Here is a 23,542-nt window from a genome sequence, read left to right as displayed (position 1 = left end):
AATGACCTAGATTGAATTCTTTAGCAGTTTTTGTTCTGTTTTACACTTTTTCTTTTTTCTTTTTGGACCATATTGTAGAGACACACTTCAAGGTGAAATGTACTTAAATGAAAAACTGTTCCAAATAATATCCACAATTGTATAATATTTTAGGAATAAAGTCAGCAAAATTGTTATTCATAGATATTATTCTGCCTGGATTTTCAAAATTTCTCTGTGGCATTGTGTGACATATTTGGATAGCCCTTGGGCTCATTATTAATAAATTAAATTAAATTACATTTTGATTATGTCACATTAATTAATAAAATAGTGTTTCCATCTTATTTTTAAGAGTTAGCACCTTCATTGTTCTAAAACTCACCACTGGAATTAGGGATCCCAAGGAAATGAGGAGCCTGTTACATATGTAGTTAGACTGCACTCTCCCATCTTGTTATAATATTATACTTTTTAATTTGTTTTTAATTATTTTAATTAATTTTAGTGGTGGAAGGCTATAGTATTATGGCAGTGATGGGTAAAGGAAAATATGGGAGAAGGAGTTGGCCACTCTTTGGCAACACAGGACTGTTGTCTTATGCCAGTTTCTGGGTTTCAATTCCAGTACTGTTTCTGCAAACATGGCCCTGGCTTCCCATTGCTGTTACCAAATTCTAGGTCATTTTGTAATAAGGCCTCCTTCATTTGTGATTTAATGCAGAGAGCCAGCTTGGCATGTATCACTATTTCTGGAACAGGATTGCTCTTTTGAAGATATGCCCAGCTGGGTTTCAAGTGTGGCATCAGCCAAGATTCCAGGGTACGGGTGGCATTGTGGCTGTTGTCATTTAGGAATTTTTTATGGCTTTCTGGAATGCTGTACCACAGGTCCCCAGATGTGAGATCCTGTTGATTAAGTTGGTTTCTAGGGATCAGTTAGAATTATTGCTATTGTACAATCCTCTCTGCTGCATAACCTCTTTCTCTGAACTTAATTTCTCAGTTGGCAGTGAAATTCCCCAAACTTGGTTCTGGGGGACTTCTTTTTCTGGAAATGGAGTCTGAAATGTCTCCAGAGTTCATTGTCACCATGGGCCTATCCCAGATCATCCAGAGCCCAGCACAGGACAAGGAGCTCATAGCAGATTTGTTGTCGCTTCCACAGCAGTGGCTATGTCATCTGAAGGGGGTGTGTGTTTGTGTGTGTGTGTGAGGTCTTGGTCTCTCTCTTGTCATGGTCATATCATGCCCTGATTTCCATGGGATTCCGTAATGCAAATATCCACTACATAGAGACCGGACTCATTAGATAAGTCCAGCCCTGGGACTGATGGACCTGGCTGGGTTTCAGGAGTTGGAGGTTGTTCTTGCTAATCTGCTGTATGGTTGTAATGGAATGTGTCAACTTTGGAGGATGAGGGGGAAGACATACTGCCTAGGAGACAGACAAGAGAGGGTCTGCTTGGTTGCTCCTGCTTGGCTGCAGATTCTGATGGTGGATAAAGCCAGCCAGGAGCAGCTGAGAAGCTTCTATGAGTACACTGCTTACAACATCAATAAATAAAGATTCCTGTAATTCTCATAACATTTTTTTCACAACTCAATGGATAAAATTCATCTGTTAAAAAAATAGAAAAGATGAGAGATTATTAGGAAAGGAAGCATGCAGATGGATCAGCAAGAAAAAAAAACCTGTTATTCCCACAATGTTACAATAATGGATTATAGGATGGATAGAAAAAAGAGGTTCACGTTTATCATTGAAGAATTTGTATAAGAAAAAGAAAAAATCTTAGCATTGATAAAAAGAAGATAAATCTAGAATCAGGAAAACACAAGGCCATCAAAATCTAAAAAGTAGTGGAAGAACCAAAACAATACATTGTGTAAAATGAATGAATGTTCTATGTACATGAATGCTTTTATGTTATAGAGGGTTCTTTTACAAATTCTGCTTAATTCACATAGAGATTTTTATGAAAGGCATAAATTTTAAGTAATTTTAATTTAACTTCTTATTTCTTCATCCTTGTTTCTTCAGTTCATTGGACATTGTCCAACAATTTTCAAAAAGCTGTAAAAAAATTTTTTAAGATAGCTAATGAATTTCCTTGGATTTTTTTTCTCCCAGAAAAAAAGGGTTAAGACAAGAAAGATGAGTTCATCAGTGAATGTTTTCTTTAGATCTGCTTTTATCTCCATTAGGAACTAGACATTAGTTGCTGTTGTTTTAATTTAGACATTGCATGCGTGTATGGCAGCCAATCCATTTCATTACAAAATGGATACCATATTCTTGGATATTCCCTAGAATTCACTTTGTGTAGTCTGTAGAATGCTTTAGTTCAGTGCCCAGTCCTTTAAGCATTATTGATTTTGCCATTGCTTCAAATGTACATTGCCCAGAGCAACAACTACCTCTGTTCATTTGCTGCTCGGATCATATATTTGTGCTCCGTGTTCCTTTTGCTCAAATGCTCCAACATAATTGCTTTGGGTTTAATTTGTTTTGAAGATTATTGATTATATTGAATGGAAAAGTACTAGAAAGGGGCTTGAAAGTAGTTGTAACAACAATGTTATTTTTTTTTACTTTAGTAAATCAAGTAAGACTGAGATGTAAGAATGAGCCTTTTCCTGTGTAAATATTTAAAACCTATACTCAAGAATTGGTATTTGTTTTTAGGATTTCTTTTAAACAAAGTATTGATATTCACTACACTGTGTATATTATGATAAAAATAATTTAGAAATACCATTTTTCCTGAGAGTAAGAGTTCATAATTTGTGCAATTAAATATTTAGAAGTGAAGTTTTGTGTTGATTATAAAACATTGTGTGAATAAATAGTTCCTGGAGGAGTATATCAATAATGTCGGACAAGCAGTCATTAAAGATTCTGTAATTTCTTAGAGCTAGTAGTCTTCCTCTGTGGCACATTACTGCAGGGAAGGTTTGAATATGTTCTTGGACATCATTCAAATTATGTAAAGTTTCATCAAGTATCACCCCTCTCCCCCAAAAGAAGAGGGAATTAAGTATATACCCTAGAGTACCTTATAAAAAAATTTCAAATATTTAAGGTTTATTTGGAAAAATATTAAAACTGAAAAAAGGTTGGTGAATAAACTTAAAAGCCATCTTCTTTGATTGGCACTGAAAGTTGAAAAAGAACTCATGTTGAATGAAGTGTAATTGTCTTTTTACATTCACTCCAATATTCTTAGTCCATCCTCAAAATTAGTAAAAAATTAGATACTGAAATGCAGACAAAGCAGTCCATTGTTAGGTACCGAATCTCTCCATAGATCATCATCTGAGCTTGAGGTCAAATGCACCAACAAAGAGTACATAGTTTGTGAGGACTATGCAGGCCAGAAATGGGAGTCTGACAGGAGTACAGTCCTAGGAATTGGCTCCTGAAAATAAAAGAAAAAAATGTTACTGAAGGGGCCTGTTAAGTAAAAATTGGGTAACACTTGGAAGAAAAGATCAAAATCACCAACATATAAATTATGAGTATGATAATATCATTCATGTTTTGATTCTTGCCATTTCTTTTAGCACATGCAGATGATTGTACATACTACTTTCACCAATACGTTGTCAAGCACTTATAGCAATATATGCCAGGAAGCAAAATTTTCAGTCTTGTTAGGCAGACATAATGCCAGAAAGAAGGGATTAGATAATACCTTGGAAAGCAAATGCAAAAAGTCATTTATTAGGGAATATATTAAAATGGGGTCTGTGTGGACTATTTGACTTTCTCCCTCACCGATTCTGTAACTAGTGGATTGAAGCCTTATTAAGAGATAACACTGAAATACCCATCCATTCCCCATTTGCCATGTTTGGATGAACACCCTTTTCTTTTTCAGATTTAAACAATACTATTATTTATTTTTATTTCATTTGGTTTGTCAATTGCTTACAAGATAACATATTCTTCTGAAAATAGAAGCTCTCTGTGCATCTTATACAACCTCCGAAGTTAAATTTTGTGATATTGAGAGCCCTCCCCTGACAACACTATTGAATTTTGGTGACTCAGTTGCTTGAGACAGAAAAACAGCACACAAGTATATAAGTCCTAAAATAGACAACATAGCCTTTTAAAAAATCCTCAAAAAAGAAAAAAAAATAGACCATTCCAGTCATGTTCAGATGGAATGAAACATCCCTATCTTTTCACCTTCCCGATTGCATCCCTTGGGCCACTTAAATAATGCTAAATGCAGATCCTAGTCACCAAAAAATAGCCCACTTATACAAAAAAGCAGGAAGAAAATACATGATTTTGCTTGTTTTGTCCTGCTGAAAACTATAACTCTGCTATTCTAGGAAACCTGCCTAGAATTCCACTTTTGGAAGAATTATTTTGAAAATTCTGGATTTATATTTTCTTTCTACAGTATTACTTGTTCTTTGTAGATGAACTAGTAATTAGTTTCTTGTTCACCAAATGGGATTATACAGTGTGGAATGCAATATAGCCTTTGCTATAAATCTTTGCCCTAAAAAAACAATCCACTATCAGGATTAAGATTACTATTCCTCTATATATTTTTTCCCATGTGAAAATAACTGAGCTGGTCTCCCAAGAGACATAGATGTTAACAAGCTGCCTAAGGTAATAGGTATTCCTCATCAGCTTTACTCCTTGGGCCTAACTAAAATAGAGATACAGATGGAGAAATCCAGGGTCAAGCTAAAAATATGCAATGCCTTAATATAGCCATTTTATTTTGCTATTGCTCAAGGGGGCATTTTCCTCACTTGCATTTTAAAAGTTGCATATTTCCGTTGATGGCATGGTCACACAACTGTTCATTTATTGCCAAAGCCTGGAAAAATATGGTTTCTAGCTGTATTTCCTTCTCTTTCTCCCGGATATGTAGAAAATTAAAAGCAAGCTTGTCCCTAATAGAACAATGGCATTGTAATTATTTTTGCTTTGTAGTTAAAACAGGATTTGTATAGCCTTATTCTTTGGAATTGACTTTCTGTCCTCTCAGACTCTAGGATAATTCCAAGTGGCAGGCAGGTAACTTTTTAACTGTTATCTAAAGTATTATATGTTTCTCCTTAATTTCTTCACATAATCTCTTTCAAATGTAAACAAATATATTTCTGCATCTAGGAATTGATCCTGTTTAGTTCGGAACTGTTTCATCCTACTCTTTTAAGGGAAAGAATTACTGAGCAACTCTTTTCAGAATTAAAAAGCATCCAATTTTATGTGATCAATGCTGTGTCCCAGTTTATGCTTCCATGAAAGAACTAGGAAGTTAGAAAACGATTAGCCTTCACTCAATTTGAGTCTTCCAAGTATTTCCAATTCCCATAATTCCAAATTTGGGAAAGAGGGATTGGGCTAATAATGACTAATCAGAAATGTTTTTACCTATTCATTAAACCAATAATGAGTAATGTTTTATGGGTAGAAGCCACACCTGAGTTTCTTAACCTATTAGTGGGCCACAAGTCTTCTGGTGATACAGTGATTTCTTTTTTTTAAATATAATTTCTGAGTTTAGAAGGAAGAGTCAGAGTGAGGATGGGAATGTTTCCTCTATAAAAACTCTTGTATTGTCTTTCCTATTGTCTTAGTTCTGTCTTAGGTTGTTTTTGAAAATCACCAAGCCTAATTTGGTGGTATGAATTTATGTCTGTTGGGGAGCTTTGAGGCTGCTTATCCCACCATTTAATTATATATGGTTCATCTACTGTATGTGCATGCAGGTCCCTGTTTTGTGGCATGTTTTAATGCAAGCAAAGTGCCGCTTTTTGAAATAGTAAAGGTTGTCTTTCCTTGTCTGTGCAGGCAGAGACAATGCTTCCGTTAGGGCTGTCATCAAAGAAACTGTACAAACACATATATTTGTACAGTCTGTCAGCTGGAGGCCACAAAGTGGCTCCACCAGCCTTGCAAAGGTCACAGATGCTTTAACATTTCAGGAACAAATGTTCCACTAACACATTTTTCAAAGCTTCTCTTTCAACTGTTCTTTATAGTCCTGCTTACATGCATTCATTATCATTTCATCACAAAAAGGGATTACTGTGTTAAATCAATAAAAATGTTGCTTATATGCCTACGTACCAGTATATGTCCATACAAATATCATGCTGTGATGCTGTTTACTTTCCAAGTAAGAGCAAAGTTATGGAGAGTGCAGAAATGGAGGGAAAAAAATAAGGTGACATAATAAAAGCATGAGATAAACAGAAAAGGAAACAGCTAAATGTAGCTTGTACAATAATCATTCACGATATTTCTTAATGGCTTACTATCTTTATTAATCATTCGTGCTTTTTTACATCCATACTCTGCTTCATACAATACCTTTTGTTCTTTACAATTCTTACTTACCTCTTTTTTGAGTGTCATACTTTTGGTCTTCCTCTTTCACTCCACCCATTAATTCCTTTATATATTTATTTTGTGATTCAATCCTCATCTGTTCTCTATGACCAAGCCACCTCATTGTGTTTCTTTCATATTAGTCATTCATTTTTTTATCGAATCCAACTTCATCCAGGGTCTTTTCATTCCTGTCCATATCTTTTCTTGCTTTAAAAGACACATTTCCTAATTACCCTATTCCTGCTGCATCCAGCTTATTTTTATACTTTTGCTAACATACCCAACTTTACATATTTAATATATAAAGTTAGGCATGTTAAATATTATTAAACAATAAAGAATCATGAGTCTGGATTCCTACTTTCATATACACTTACAGCTTAGATGACATCAGAATATTTTTCTTAAAAATAATAGTCTTTCAGGTTTTAGTAAGGTCTTTCACCCCCCACCCCCCCAAAAAGACTTGAAGATAGACAGTTTGACATATATTTCTACTTTTACATTTTTAAAAGTAGACATATAAATTGTTCATTCCCTTTTGCAGCACATGTTTTAAAAGTAAAATTATGGAAACCAACTTCTTCACTAAGTTTACTGTCACTGTTCTTTGATATGCAGTTCTGATGATTCACAAATGAAAGAATTACTTGTTGATTTTCTGTGAGCGTTTTAAAATATCTTAATAAATATCTGTCCTGAAATCCAAGCAAAGGTTCATTTTCTCAAATATCTTTATTTCTTTTTGTTTAGATTATATGGTATTAAAATGTAATAGAAGGAGTGCATGCACAGTATTTAGACTAGATCCTATTTCCCTTTAAAAAGTTTAACATGGAGTTGCATATAAATAGAGCCTGTATCCTTGCTATTCTGGCATAAATAGCACTAACAGATTAAAGACAGAAATAAAACAGTTAAGGTTCAGAATTGATTTGCATTTTGGAGCCAGGAGATTGTTAGTGAGCTTTTTTTTTTAATTATTGAAGACTTTTAAAAAGATTTTTAAATTTGGTTTTGAGAATATAGACCCAGATTAATCAGATTGAAGATGTGACATATTGGTAACTAATGAATTTGAGATATTGCATAAGTGACTATATTTTGCATACAGTTTAAATCTTTAGGCATAATATTAGCAGAATTACTACTCTACATTTTTTATTCATGCATGAGTCTAACCTCATGAGACATTAATTTAATGGTGCCATTGCTATCAAGACTTCATATTTGTTGTATGAATTGGCAATTTAAGAAGGTTTAGATTGTCCAGTATTCTGTTCTCAGTGTGTAGTCATGTACTTCTGGGGACTCACAATCACAATTTGAATCCATCACTTTGGCTTCAGTAACTGATATTCAGTATTTGACTGTGTAGCTTGGGAAGTGTTATGTCTATCCCTCATGATTAATAGTTATAGAAAAAAAAATTATTTTAAATTTAGCTACACTTAGATTGTTTTAATAACCCAGGATAACCTGGGTATTTCTGCTCTTATTATGCTAGTGTTCATTGCAATGAAAATATCTCCAAAGGTTCAAATAAGGCTTTTTAGCATATTTATTGTTAAGAAAATTTTGTATATAAACCCAGGAGGAATGAGAGAAATTACAAATCAGCTGTCCCAGCCCAATGTCTTCCAATTATTTGGAACTGCAATTGCATACCATCTTTAATGGGAATTTCAGAAATTATCATCCAACATGTTTATAGATACACATGCTCATCATATTCTGTATCACTTTAATTTTGGGATATGGCTCAGAAACACATCATCTGTTACTTAAATGATTGCTATGTTATTACTTTAAATTCAGTTATTGTTAATCAAAGATATACTGAACTGGAGGTGTCTTCCTATCGTGTATTAAGTTCCCAACAGTAATTCTTCTCTGAAGAATATCACATGCCATGTCTTCATTTCCCTAGGAATATATTGATGCTCATCCTGAAACTATAATTCTGGATCCTCTTCCTGCTATCAGGACATTACTGGACCGATCAAAGTCTTACGAACTTATTAGACAGATAGAACTGTATATGAAAGGTAAGCCTCTAACCTTTTTATTGGGAGACTAAAAGCAAGTTGTGGGTTAGTAAAATTTAGCTACTTTAGATTTGTGGTTGCATATGGATAAATACACTCCTACTAAAAGAAAATTGTTTATATCTCCAAGAAATACCACAACTGGGGGGACTAAAAAATAGTCTGTTGTTACAGCCTCAAACCCTCACAGCTTCAATCTCAAGCTGTATACCGTGGACCTCACCCCATTCTTAAGAAATCCTGAAAGGGGGCATACATAAGCACACCAGCGTGCCTACCATCCTTGCCTTACTGTCCCCATTTATCTGTATTTACTTCCTTTGTTCATGTTTATGTTCATGCCTATACTTGTTATCTTGTACCTGTTTGACAAAATAATTAAATAATTACATAAATATAGATAAAGAATATCCAATAATACATTTTACATACATACATACACACACATACATACCTACCAGAAAAAATGAATATAATAAGATATGAAGATAAATAAGAACATATAAAATAAATTCCGTTTAAAATGGCATCACTGCTCAACACTGTCCAAATGTAAAGTAAGTTATTGCAATAGACTTTGGACTGGACAAATATGCCACCCTTGCTATCAACAGAGGTATGATACTAAAAATTTAAGAAATCAAAATGTTCTGTGGAAATAACATCAGATCTGAATGAAGAAGATAATTACAAATATCTGAGTCTCCCTCAGGCTGACAACAAAGTCAAGAACATTAGTAGTTCATACAACACAAGAGTGAAGATCTTAAAGTCCAGACTCAGTGGTGGAAATGTCATTCAATTCCAGTCATTTGATAACAGCTGGAAAATGGACTGGACTCAAGCAGAACTAAAAGATCTGAATAATAAAACCAGAAAAATAATGACAGTGAATCATGCCTTTCATGCAGGCAGAGATGTTGACAGTCACTATTTACCAAGACACATAGGTGGGTTTGGAGTGTTGCAACTACATCAGTCAGTTGAAGAAGAAAGAAGGACAGAAGAACAATGTCTGAAGGACATACTGAAGCTAGTATATCAGAAGGGGTTACTGAATAGTGGGAAGACCAAACTGGCCTACAAGAAACAACCAAGCAGAGAATAGCAATAGCACTTAGACTTATATACCACTTCATAGTGCTATACAGCCCAAGTAGTTAACAGAGTCAGTATATTGTCCCCAACAATCTCGGTCCTCATTTTACTTACCTTGGAAGGATGGAAGGCTGAGTCAACCTTGAGCCAGGCAGGATCAAAGAAATCGAACTCCTGGCAATATGAGCAGAGTTAGCCTGCAGTACTGCATTCTAACTACTGCACCACCACCGCTTTTATAGAATAGGAAAGTGTCATGGCAACAAAAATTTATTACATGATCAGTATATAAAAAAAAAACCCAGCAGACAAAGCAGATAACAAGACCTGTAAATGTCTAAGAGCAGGAAAGTTGAAGAAAGAGACAGAGAAGCTAATTCTGGATGCGTGAGATCAAGCCTTAAGAACAGATAAGTGTAAAACTAGAATTGAGAAAACAGAAACAGTGGCTCTCCCCTAACAATGAGGAGACTGTGAGTTCAATCCTAGGTAGTGGCAGATATTTTCTCTCTGAGCGCAAAGAGAAAATTTCTGCTGTGAGCTCCACATAGGCGTTGGGAAGGGCATCTGGCCAGTAAATGCTCAGCTCCATTCAGTTGCCCTGATTCCACTCTGATGCAAGGGAGGTCGTTCGCGCGCGCGCACACACACACACACACACACACACACACACCTGTCCCAGGACCTTGGGAAAGATTCAGTTGGTAGAAAAAATGCCAATCCAGTCTAAATATCTGGCTGACTGTGTGACCAAAAGGGTTATTTGTTCAGAGTTGTAAAGAAAAACAATTAGCATGATATAAAGATGAATAAGACTATATATAATAAAATGAAAGTAGTATTATAAAACCCCTAATGCAACATTTTCCACCTTGGTCTGTTGGGCCTACAATTCTCAGAGTACCTGTTCAACATGGTCTTTGACATTTCTAATATAGTAGATATTTTTGAAATATGGAAATTTCTGTGATTTAAGTATATAATTAATTTACACTTTGAAATGCTGTAATCTTACATATTTATTTTACTTAGCTAATTTTAGAAGTATGCTCACAATGTTGATAAGAGTTAGTTTTTAACTTCTTTAGAAAGAATTAAAGAACAGGTGTACTGGCAGTCTGGTGTTATCATCAAGCATTTTGGCATCAGGGATCGGTTTCATAGAAGACAATATTTCCACGGACCGGAGGGGATGGTTTTGGTTTCGCTTACTTGCCCGCTGCAACCTAGTTCCTAACAGGCCACAGACCAGTATCGATCCATGACCAAGAGTGGGTGTCCACTGGCCGACGGCATTGTCTCCTGGCCCTAAGTGATTTTACTTAGTCACTTTATTAAATCTCAGTAGGATATGCAGAGTTTAATGGATTAAATTGTTCAAGCCCATAGATACTTCAGTTGATGATGATAGTGTATTATTTTGCCTGTTGTCTTTCCTTATTGTTTTAGCTATTTTCTGAGACTTTTAAAAATGTAATATGGATACAGTGTGTAAATGTGAGCTTTTCTTGATTTTTTATTATAAAAAACAAATTTAATACAAATGCTGCTATCTCTTTAATTTTATATTTTATGACATACGCTGTTTTTTACTTGCTAATCACTGGCTTTTTGGAATAGTCTTTTAAAAAGTTTCACACTCTCTTCCTTATGTCTCTTTCTTAAATATTGGAAACACACTGAGTATTATCAACTAGCTCCTATTACTATATACTTCCTCAATTATAAACTTGTTTGCATTTTTTCCCAAGCAATTTGTTATCAGACTCAGAATAATGTTTGCAGAAAATATGTATTTTTACACAGTTGTTGCTTTGCAGGGGAATTTGTGATAAATTTAGCATGGGAAGTGCATGTATGTAGATTAAAATATACTTGTCTCATCAAATTTATAATTGGTGTTTTGCAAATATATGCAAACATCTTTTGTTACTTAAAATAAACAACAGATATCGGGGGGGGACGGGACTTCTTTAATATGTTTGTATTTTATGAAAGCGGAGTATGTTGAAATCTATACCACAGTCAAAATACTTCTGATTATGTTGAAGTTTATATTCTATGGAATGTGGCTACTGAAGAAACAAGCTGTCACAAGAATTCTTTTCCACCTGCCAAAATACAACCTTAAAAATTGTACTGCATGATTAAAGAGCTAAAGCCTCTAACTGCAGGGTATTACTTGGTTCTTTTATATCATAATCTCTGGTTCATTTTAACATTTTTTCCTGCCATATCAAAAGCACATGCACACACACACACATCCCTCTGCTAAGTAATGATTAAATGCACCCACCAAAAGATAATTAACTTGTAACAGCTGTATGCAAAGTTAGCATTAAATGTTTTAAGTCTTGACATTGCTAATTTTTGTGGTATGATAGCTGCTTATGGTAGGTTGTTGTCATTGAGTAATTAATGCACATAATACCTAAACTAATCTAAGGCAACAGAAGGCTCTTCAGTCAAGTTATCCTGCCTTCCAGAACTGGAAAGAACAAATAAATCACTGTTCAAAGACAGAAAAAGAAATAAGGAAATATGATTAGTTGAAATCATGGGGAGACTCCTTTTTGGTAATTATGGGCCATATGTGATGTATTCAGGAGGGAGAGAGAGTGGGGAAAATTAGCTATGAAAAGTGGGTGAGGCTGTGCTTCCCACATTGGTAAGTATGGGAGTTCCAGGAGGGTTACTGTGTAAGCTTCAAGTTCTATCAGTACTTGTTCAGATCTATTTTTGGTTTTCCACCATCTTATCTCTAGGAAGATACTTTTAGTTCCTTCATTGTCTAAGTCCTTAATAAACCAAGGAGCCACTTGCAGGAATACTCTCTTGGCAAGAGCAGATTTTACAAGAGCGATCCTTTCCACCTCTCTAGCCATCTCTGAATTCTAGAAATGACCTTGAGACGAGATGTATTGTACACCAAATTCTCAACAAAACTCAAGCATTCACTAGAACAGGGGTCCCCAGTTCCTGGGCTGTAGCCTACTATTGGGCCTTGGCCCATTCGGAATCAGGTCATAGAAGCAGCAGGTGAGCCCACCCGTGTGCAGCTCCACCTGCGAAAACAGCAGGTAAGCGCGCACCCAGCTCTATTTGTGTGAGCGGTGGGCACATGTAACCATCCCCTCCCTGCCTCCACCGATCTGCAAAGCCAGAAAGGTTGGAGAATGCCGCTCTAGAAACTCTGGAACTACGTGGCTGATCATTTTAAAGGGTCCACACAAAGATCCAGGGTGTCCATGATCCAGTGTCTGATAAGGAAATGATTTGACTTATGACAAAGAACAAATGTCAGTGTCTTCAGATCCTGTCTAATCTGCTCTGAAACAAAGATCTGGCCCAGCCACCTGTGTTGGGATTACAATTATTTGTGACAAACTCCAATATTAATATACCATGAATTTTATCTGTGACATTTTACATTCAGAAGTTTCTGAGCTATACTCTTTGTATAGCTCAGAATTTGTGAAGTGTAGAATTAGAATTAACTTGACTATTCAAATGCCAGAATCAAATTTCCAGAGACCAACTTCCCCATGTTGAAATACTCTGTCCTCTTGCTTTGATAACCATTTTTTTTTACAAATCTATTGTAAATGTGTGTTAATTACAAGTTTGTTTATATTTTCTATATTATCCTAGTTCCTGCCTCTTACTTCTTTTCCTTTTCCACTTTGTCTGCACCAATGCCCAATTAATAAAGGCTTCTTTTTTGAATGATAAATTTGAAAATCTATTAACATGAAATTCTTTAATTCAGTCTTTTCATACTGGCTTAGAATTATTGAAATCTTACATATTCAGCATTTATGAATATGCTGGTCTGGCTGTCTAGAGTTCAGCCTGATTAGATTAGAATTAACTCTTAATCTTTGTTTATGACATGGCACTATCCTTTTTCACATAATTTCTCCAGTCATTATTTTCTCCAAGGAAAAGTACACTTTTGTACTTTTAAATGGGACCACAACTATTTTGTGATTCTTCCTTTACTAACTCATGTTGAAATGACAGAACCTAGTTCTGTAATGTTTACATTTCCTATTTTTCAGCACTGATTTGGTTAGGAGTCTATGTTTCAAACGACTGTTATAATGCTAAACACAGGATGACAAATTTATGTTTACACATTAACTTCAAAGATATTTAATGGTGGAAAGAACATTTGTAGAAATCTTGTAAATATTCGTACAATATCCGTAAATATCCTTACAGCGCAGTAGCTGCTCTTGGTTATTTATTTTGTAGTTAATGCCAGCTAGTTTGCTTCTCTGTATTGTACTACCAAATGCCAGAAGATCATAGGATTTGCATTCAGTTGTATCCTGCTCTTCTGATGAAGAGTTGTTTCTTTGATCAGGTTATGAATTGAGTACATTCTTAGATAATCCTGTCGTTGGTTAGAGCTGTGATTAGATGGCATTCTGTTGTTAGGATGAAAAGAAGAAACAGGTTGAATGGAATTATCAGAATGCTGCATTTTACCTGTAACTGTTTTCATCAACATTTTAAAGTAGTGTTTTTTGAAAAACTCCAAGAAAGGATTACTGCTTTGTAATGCAGAGGGATAATATAGAAAATAATTGTTGCCTCTGCAATTAATATCTTATTATTTAGCTATCTTATTTATTTACTCCCTTATTTATCCATACCCTCTTAAATTGTTTAAATGTACTGTAATACCACCATTTTTAAAAAAGCATTATTTTAAAAAAAACCCTTCCCTAATTATATTAATGCTGGTGCCATTCTTCTTCCTGCTGCAATGAACACATTAATGAATTTGTTCCCTTTAAGGTAGCTTTTATCTTAATACAGGTTATCCTAGATCTACAACAGTTCATTTAGTGACTGTTCAAAGTTACAACAGCACTGAAAAAAGTAACATGATCATTTTTCACATTTACTACCATTGCAGCATCTCCATGTTCACATGATCAAAATTCTGGCACTTGGCAACTGACTCATATTTGTCAGTTGCAGTATCCCAGGGACGGGTGATCACGTTTTGTAATTTTCTGACAAGCAAAGTCAATAGGAAAATCAGATTCATTTAACAACTGTATTACTAACTTAATAACTGCAGCTATTCCCTTAACTGTGGCAAGAAAGGCCATAAAATGGGGCAAAACTCACTTAACAAATGCTTCACTTAGCAGCAGAAATTTTGGGCTTGATTGTGGTTGTAAGTCGAGGATTACCAGCATTTGATTTTGAAGCTTCTTACCTCCTCACCAGGTTTTTCAGTTAAAGATACCATCAAATATCGTACCCCTTCATGACTACACAAATGCTTTTATATATTTTATTTCAGCAACAGCGGTTTGCATTTGCCTTCCTCTGAGACATTTCTTCACCTTCCCACTGTATCCCATAATCCTCGCATTTCCAGATGTTCTAAATATACAAGTTATAACTGGGTCTGACCCTTCTTAGCTATTTTGAGATCAGCCAAATTCAGAGAAGTGCTGCCACCTGCTGCGGCTGACGAAGATTTATTTTATTTATTTTTAAAAATTTATTATTTGTTAGCAAGTTCTGATTGCCTATAAATGCAATTGTTTTCTTGGCCAGGACTCCCATTTGACTAGAGACTACAGTCCAAAAAGTAAATGTTATTAAAGAAAAAAATTGATTTCACTTATTTTAACTTAAGTATGATTTACAATAATTAACCCCACACATATTTAACATTAATTTCTATCACACTAAAAGGTATAATGTGGGGACAACATTTCAAGGGGACCTGAAGGCCAGATGTCAGGATTCGGGCACTTGTGTTGAAACTTGGACCTTAAATTTTGCATCTTTGTTAAGAATTATTCCCATCAGAATAATAAAACTGAAAGTGAATTGTGCCACAGGAATATTTTGAGAAATATTATTCCATGTAGAGAAACATTTTATCCTCAGATTATAGCTTCCATGCCATATAAAATGAGGACCCAGATTGTTGGGGGCAATAAGCTGACTCTGTGAACCACTTAGAGAAGGCTGTAAAACACTGCAAAGCGGTATAGAAGTCTTAAGTGCAGTTGCTATTGCTATATTCTAAATACATATTCAGTGTAATTTTGGAAAATCTCACATATAGCATTAACTGTTTGATGAAGATGGACTTTGAAGGTAAGGGCCAAGTGTTCTCTCGAAATGTTTGTTGTGATCTGTCTATGTTTCAGATTGGAATAAGATACCTATAACATTGGAACACAGGACATCACTGTATATAGTTGCATTTTCCTTGAGCTTCTATGGTACTAGAGGCACTTTTAAAGAAAGAGTAGGAGAAGCAGCTGAAATACTTGTATTTTGCTTTATGGGCCATTCCCAGCACCAATACTTTCCCATTAAAATGGGTCCCTGCTGTTGATTGCAGGCTAAATGCTTTTCTAAGCTCTTAACTAATAGCTGATAAATAGGGGGCAACTGGAGCGACAGCTATGTCCCAGAGAAAGGGACATAGGGACAATCTCAGGGGAGGAGGTTGTAGCATGACTTTGAAAAGGCCTAGGAAATGGAGGAGAAATGAGGGAGATGGAATACAGAAGAGAGTGGGTGGGTGGATACCTAAGTGGGGAGTTGGGGTGGGTGGATACCTAAAAACAAGCATGTCAGAGAAGATAATTGACAATAGTCCAGAAGGATTATGTGTACTCTTCCTATTCTCAATCGAGCTGCTTCGAGCATCCAGAGTGGGAGGTGCTCTAGTCTTCACCAATTGCAGGCTGAGCTATAATTGAGGAACGCTCCTCCCCACCACGTGGCTTCTCCATGCGTTCCCCAGTTTTTAGCTCAGCCTCGCAAGAGACAGGCAGCTATAGATCATTCTCCTTGGCCGTTTCAGGATTTCTGTTTCATTTTCAGGTTTGATCGTTTCGTTTTGGCTTCTTTCCTTGGTCCCTGCGCTTTTGGGTTTTAGTTGTGAGTAAAGGAGCGAAGTTTCGCCCCTCAGGGGGGAGATAGAGGGGTTTTAGAGCCTTTGCTCCCCCCACCCCCCCTTCCCTCTTTCCTGCCGTTTCAAGCTGTTCCTGCTTTTAAGCAGTGGCTTGCGATCGCGCTCTCCTTAGTGCACGTTGTGTCTTCCCCCCATGAACGCCTTTTCCTAGCCCTCGTTTGTTCAGCTCAATTCTTTTAGCTGACTGCCTTTTTTTCTTAAGGGCTATTCCATCTCTGAGCTTTGCGTCCAGCCCGGTGGCCATTTTAGGCGCGCCTCGTGGTGGACGCCATTTTGCCAAGGCATCGAATTGCTGCGACGTGGATAGAGCCCCATAGCAGGTCCCACTGGCCTGTGGGAGCCTTTATTTCAGAAGGGGTGTTGTGGCCTTGTGCTCTGTTGCCCCATTTTCATTGTTGGCATTCCGCAGCCTGCTCAGAGGCGAAGACAGGCACCTACTTCCCAGGTTATTGGGAGGCAGCCTCAGAGGCCTTTACAGATTTCTTTCCTGGAGTATTTTTCTGTGTTTAAAGTTTGGCCTCAGCGTTCATTTGGTTAAATTGGGTTTTTTTTTTTTAGAGATAGTTTTTTCCATCATAATTTTTCTCTATTAAAAAAAAAGAGAGAGCATTTATATTTTATTAATAATTTAGTTACCTTTTTTTGGTCATTTGGTGTAGTTTTTATTGTATACCCTTAGGCAGAAAGCCACTGGATGACTTTGGGCCAGTCACTCTCAGCCCCAGGAAGGAGGCATTGGCAAACCACATCCGAAAAAACTTCCTGAGAAAACTGCAGGGCAGCCCAGGTAGTCACTAGGAATCAACATTTATTTAAAGGCGCTCTTCTCACCTCCTGCAAAAGAACAGCATGGAAGGAAAACACTTGAATTTGGATAATCCCATTAATATCGAAAAATGAACATGATAAAATAATAAAGAAATGTTCGGGAAGAAATTACTTCAACTTATCTTTTGATGAAAAGTGCAGTTTGCTAAAGCAGCAAAGTGAGTGTTAAGTGTTGAGTTGGGGAAAGCTAAATATAGGCAACAGGAAGGGAGGTGTCTGCTTTGGGTTCAAGTTCTTCGGTAATTTAAACAGATATTGGTCACTTACAGCAACTACTTTGTGGCAAACTGTCCCTCGCTACTATAGGTAGTCCTCGCTTACCAATCATTCAGCAACCAATTAAAATTACGATGGCAATGAACAAAGGGACTTAGATTAACAGATTAACAGAGTTGGAAGGGACATCTAGTCCAACCCCCTGCCCAAGCAGAAGACCCTACACCATTTCTAACAATGACAGTCCAGTCTCTTTTTGAAAGCCTTCAGTGATGAAGCTCCCGCAACTTCTGAAGGCAAACTGTTCCATTGGTTGATTGTTCTTACTGTCAGAAAATTTACCTTTTTTCATCTGAGTTGATTTAGCCATCCACAAGTGAGTTAGCCTGCAGGAAAGAGTCAGCCAATAAAGATATGCAATACTATTTGTTTATTGGAATCTGCTTATTGCCTAAGCCAGACACTTTCCTGGGAACACATCTAGAGAGTGACAGTTGAAGAAAGCTGTTTTGTTTATTTTATTTTTGGCAACCTGAAGCTCAGTGTTCTCTCTCAGTAGTGTGCGTGTATGGGGGGACGGGGAGGACAGACTATGAGATCTAGCTGTAGTTGTACTGCTGGGTTCATCCCAAAAGTCATGTTTTTTTAATTTATCTCTCAATGCTGATTTTGATTTTGACTGTTGCAGGAAGAAAGTCACTGTATACCTTTGGAAGATGAACAATGATCTATGTGTGTATGTTTTCCCCATAGAAACACTCATGTCTAGCATACAGATTTGCAGAGTAATCCAAGTCCCCCTTGATTTCATGAAAAGGTTTTTGGCCTGTTTGGGAAACACTGAATATCATAGGGCTGAAACAGACCTTAGAGTCTCTGGGTTCCCTCCTGCCCTTTCCTTCCTTCCTTCCTTCCTTCCTTCCTTCCTTCCTTCCTTAATATGCATTCTCATAACTGCATAAAGCAGATTCTGAGACCAGAATTTATCACGTAACATAATTTATTCATCTTTCTCAATTGTAAATCCCTTAATTATTTCAAAATTTATGGGGCTAGATCTTTACTTTACTTTACTCAACTGTCTCAGAAAGGTCATGCCTGTTTCCAAAACAAGAAGAGTTGTTTTTAGTTTTGCTACTTATTCCTGATGGATTTACTAACTCCAAAAGTTTCCATATGCACACAGCTTTTGTAGATGGACTGACTAGATAATGTCAAGGGAGTTGTTTTCTCTATATTTATGGCCTTTCTTTTTTATGCTTTGTTCCTTTTACTTCCTCCTCCTCCTTTAATTATTTATAACACAGAACCCAAAAACATTCTTATCACAGGTTATTCAGGAAATGTTCATATGTTCCTTAAATAATACATAGGTTAAAAATTGGAAATTAATATGAAGCTGTGTGTAGATGTGCTACAATGATTGATGTGCTCAGTAAAAACTGTAAAGAGTTTAATTTCTTAAATTGCTCTCTTGGCAATATTGTTATTGTTCAATTACATTTATTATTGTTTAATGCCATTTTTCTTATTTAACTTTAACTAAAAGTGGGATACCATAGTCCTTTTTAAATTATTTCTCAAATACTAAAATTTTGAAGACTACTTTACTCTTCCTTTGATTTTACAGCTTTTCAGTATTCAGCTGTGTTTCAATGTCTTTTTTAAAAAAATAGAAATGCAAGATACAGATTTTCGAAGGATTCAAATTATGATTTAGTTTGATTCAAGGTATTGTATGATTGGCCACAATTATGGGAAGTTTTGTCCCATAAGTAAAAGAAATGTTTTTAGATTTCCCAAATGCAGTAATGACACATCAGTGTGCCTGTTCCTTACCCAAATATAATACTTAGCAAACAGAAGATTGAAGAAAAGACAAAACTTATGGCATCATAAATTTTATACAGATGCACATAAGAAATAGAACACTCCAACAATTTTGCAAAACGCTGAGAGCCTCTCCTTTGGTCCAAAATATTACCAATCAGTGCCATTTTGGGGGAAAGGACTTTGGTTTGTATTTTGGCTTGTGCTGAGAATAGTGAAATTCTCAACACAAGCCAAATATGACTAGAGCAGTATCAAAATGAAAGCAATGCAAACTGGAAACCAGTTTGTCCTCCTTGGCCATAATCCATAACAAAAAAGATGCAGTTTTCTAGTTCAAACCACCCTTTATTAGCTTGATGTCCTTCTGATTTGCTGGACTATAAGTTCTAGAATTCACTCTCATGGCCCATGCTCTTATTCCCTTGATGTGACTGGAAATGGCTCTGGTATCTAATTGTAGAAAATTGTCTGCTTTGTTTTTCCATTTAGATTCAGGGTTTTTAGTTGGGTGGTGCTTTATTTAAGAATATTTAAACCTACATGTTATATAGGTATCGTAAACTCTGGGCTTTTGTCATGTATTCAACTTTCTTCTTTGAGAAAGTTATTTTATGACATAAATTTCCAGTGAAGTCAAAGAACATCCACTCTTATTACAGGTTAGAAGGGACCTTGCACCATCCATATACATATCTTTATAGCTGTTTCATATTTTAGCTTTTGTGTTTCATATCAGTTACCATTTAATATTGTTTCTAATTAACACCCACTATACAGGTAGTCCTTGACTTACAAACATTCATTTAGTGACTGTTTGAAGTTACAACATCATTGAAGAAAAGTGACTTATGACTGTTTTTCACATGACTATTGCTGCATCCCTATGGTCACATGATCAAAATTTGAGCGCTTAGCAACTGGCATGTATTTATGACTCTGCGGTCCTGGGGTCTTGTCATCACCTTTTGCGACCTTTAACAAGCAAAGTCAATGGGGAAGCCAGATTCACTTAACACTGTGTTGCTAAATTAAGAACTTGTGGTCATAAGTGAAGATGTGTGTGTGTGTGTGTGTGTGTGTGTGTGTGTGTACATATATACAGAGAGAGGGGGGAGAGAGAGATTGAGATTGAGATTTATACAAATAAATTGTCTTTCCCAACTGTGATCCCCCAGTTCGGAATTGGAGACCATTGGTTGAGGAAAGTTGATACTAAATATGATATGCCTTATTCTCTTGTTTTACATGTGCTGGGGCTGAAACCTTGCACTAAAAACCTTTTTAGGATGGATTACCGAATGGTAGGCTTTATGTTTCTGTGCCTTTTTTAATCAACACGAACCTAAATGTTTATATCAGGGGTCTTCAAACTTGACAGCTTTAAGACTTGTGGACTTCAACTCCCAGGATTCTTCCTCCAGTCATGTTAGCTCAGGAATTCTGGGAGTTGAAGTCCACAAATCTTAAACTTGCCAAGTTTGAAGACCCTTGGTTTATATCAAGAAAACTAAAACCCAATATTTTTTAAAAAGACTCTCCAGCTCCCTCCTCATCAAAGAAGACTGGGTAAATCTTGATAGTTTTATCTGTTCATTGTGTTAGATTACAAATTGTTAGTGCTACAAGGGAAAAAGAAAAACATGAATATAAATTTTTGGAAATGAAAGAAGATAATGCAGCTTTCATTTCATTGGGTATTGGCTGAAAAGCTTTTTATATTTTGGTATGAAAAAATATATATTTCTCCACTTTTTAAACAAAAAAACCAAATGATCATTGTGCTGAAAAGAAAAGCACAGGGGAGAGAGAGACATCTATAAGCATGTTTATTGAAAGACAATTTTTGCAATGAATTATAGCTGTGGTGATCAAAGAAACAGGTGTTGGGAACTGAATGTTCTTTCAATGACAACAAAACTACTTAGGAGTAAATTTTTCCTATTATATAAGTGAGGATTAATAGGGAAGGGAAGGTAGATTCCTTTATTTCCAAAGGCATATATATTAAGTATATCATTTGCTTAAAACCATATGCTAAATAACCTAAAATTTCTGTGAGGATTAAATCTTTTCATATTTGCATGTTAGTAGATGATTCTGAAGGATTAAAAAAAACTCTGTTTATGTCAAGAGTGAGTTTCCATGTGTTCAGGAGCCATAAATGAGTAATAGCCACACTGGTTAAGTCTCTACTGGTTCAATCTCAGGTGATACAAGAGCCCTCTGTATGAGATCCTTGGAGAACTGCTGCCTATTATAGGGGTGGGATACAGGGGTGGGATTCAAATTTTTTAACAACCAGTTCTGCGGTGTGGCTTAGTTGGGCGTGGCTTGGTGGTCATGTGACCGGGTGGACGTGGCTTGGTGGTCATGTTATTGGCCAACTCAATATCACTCACATTGAGGCACACATCTCCTCGCCTGGCCTCTCATGACTGTGGGGATGCTGCAACAGTCGTAAGTGTGAAAAATGGACATAAGTCACTTTTTTCAGTGCCATTATAACTTTGAATAGTCACTCCATACAAGCAAAGTACTAGCAAAGGAGGGGGAAAAAATTCCAGAGAAGTTCCTGAGACAGGAAGTCTAGTCCTGCCAAGAATGTAATAAGGGTTAACAGACAGTTTCTGTAAGCAACACCAGAATGTTTCCTTCTTGCCTTCTTTACAGGATTAGGCCAATAATTTCTTCTAACAACCGGTTATCGAACTGCTTAGAACGTTAACAACTAGTTCTAGCGAATAGGTGCGAACTGGTAGAAACCCACCCCTGGATAGATAGATTAATTGAACAATATTCCATATTGTGGCTGGATCCGTTTTAGAAAAGTATTCTGTCCTATATATTGAAGTATTCCACTTTTTTGTTATTTTTTTAGTTCCCAAGTATTCAGGAGTAGAAGGTTGTTTCATTTGTTATATCTTTCCAATTGATTAAGTCATTTGGATAGATTTAATACAGTCTTCCTCAGTTTATTGCATCCACACATCTTGAATTTTTATCAAGATTATTTTAATAGGCACAAAATTATGGGATTTAATTTTAATCCAACCAGTTTAAAATAAATAAATACTGCAGTCCTGATATTAGAACACTGTTGTGCAAATTATATCTGCAGAAAAAGAAACAATATCTGAAGCAAACATAGTATTTTCTTAATAACCAGTCCTAAATTACTGGTTTTCTATTGTTGTAACATTCATGTAGTAATGCTTATGCAACAGATCAGTGCATGTTATAATTTATAATTTTTATTTTAATTTGCTTATAAATTTTGAACATTTATACTATTACTTTACTGTTTATAATCCTATTCAGATTATATTATGATTTTACTTTTAAGACAAATATTTTATTCTTAAGTGGCCCACACCAGTTAAAAATAAAGGTTTAAAAACCAAGCACAAAAGGGACAAATAAGCAGAGAAGGGAAAAGAGAGAAAAAAGATCATTTGACAGTACCAAAATACAATGGTGAGTTGTAAACAAACATGCCTATCCAGTGGGGCCAAGCTAATCATTGCTTGCTAGTGGTCTTTCTTTGTCAGAGATTTTGCAGTGACCTTTTTTCCTGGCTGGTGGCAGAGGCTGAAGTCCCAGGGCAATGGGCGTGAATGGAGCAAAATGTTCCTTCTTGGCAAGGAGAGGTTAACTAGCTCCTTGCAGCTGCTTGTTCTCTGGCCAGTGAATGAAACCTGATTAACTTTCTAATTGCTGTTACTAAAATCCATGTATTTGAATATTCCTTGCCCTCAGAAATTCCACTGAAACAGTAGAATCCTTATATAACAAGGCCCTTTTTATTGGAACAAAAAAACATAGACCGTGATACAGTTTAAGATTCTATCCCCAAAACTTTCATTTATTAATTAATGAGTGTCAATCCCCACATTCAGCATCAGAACTATAGAAGAAAGAGAATGTGTAGTTTATTAAAATGAGCTGTCTTCATTACGCATGTCAGCTTCTAACAGAATACAGGTAGCGTATCTGATAAATGAATGTTCCCTGATAAGAAATAAATTTAAATCCCAAACAAAAAGTATAGCCTATTTTCTGTTTGGCAATATAATTATGTTTTTTTTCCAGTTAGATGTGACCTCTTATTTGCAATTCAAATATATCCATCAGTAAGGTTTAGTCTTTTCTTAAAACCTGAATGTTGAAATACATTTATAGTATTTAAACCAAACCATCTAAATA

General features: G+C 35.9%; 1 protein-coding gene across 2 annotated transcripts in view; it reads left to right on the top strand.

Moving 5' to 3' along the window:
- Positions 1-23,542, top strand: part of ITPK1 (inositol-tetrakisphosphate 1-kinase) — a 129,485-nt gene that overhangs the window by 79,126 nt on the left and 26,817 nt on the right. For both annotated transcript variants that reach the window (XM_026713311.2, XM_026713303.2), the window contains exon 4: positions 8,283-8,400. In XM_026713311.2, coding sequence (XP_026569096.1) covers positions 8,283-8,400 — 118 coding nt within the window. The remainder of the gene's footprint in view (positions 1-8,282; positions 8,401-23,542) is intronic.

This window comes from Pseudonaja textilis, chromosome 1 (genome assembly GCF_049901715.1).
Source record: "Pseudonaja textilis isolate UNSWEBS1 chromosome 1, rPseTex1.2, whole genome shotgun sequence".
In the NCBI taxonomy this organism is placed as follows: domain Eukaryota; kingdom Metazoa; phylum Chordata; class Lepidosauria; order Squamata; family Elapidae; genus Pseudonaja; species Pseudonaja textilis.
This window is presented reverse-complemented; position numbering and strand designations above follow the sequence as displayed.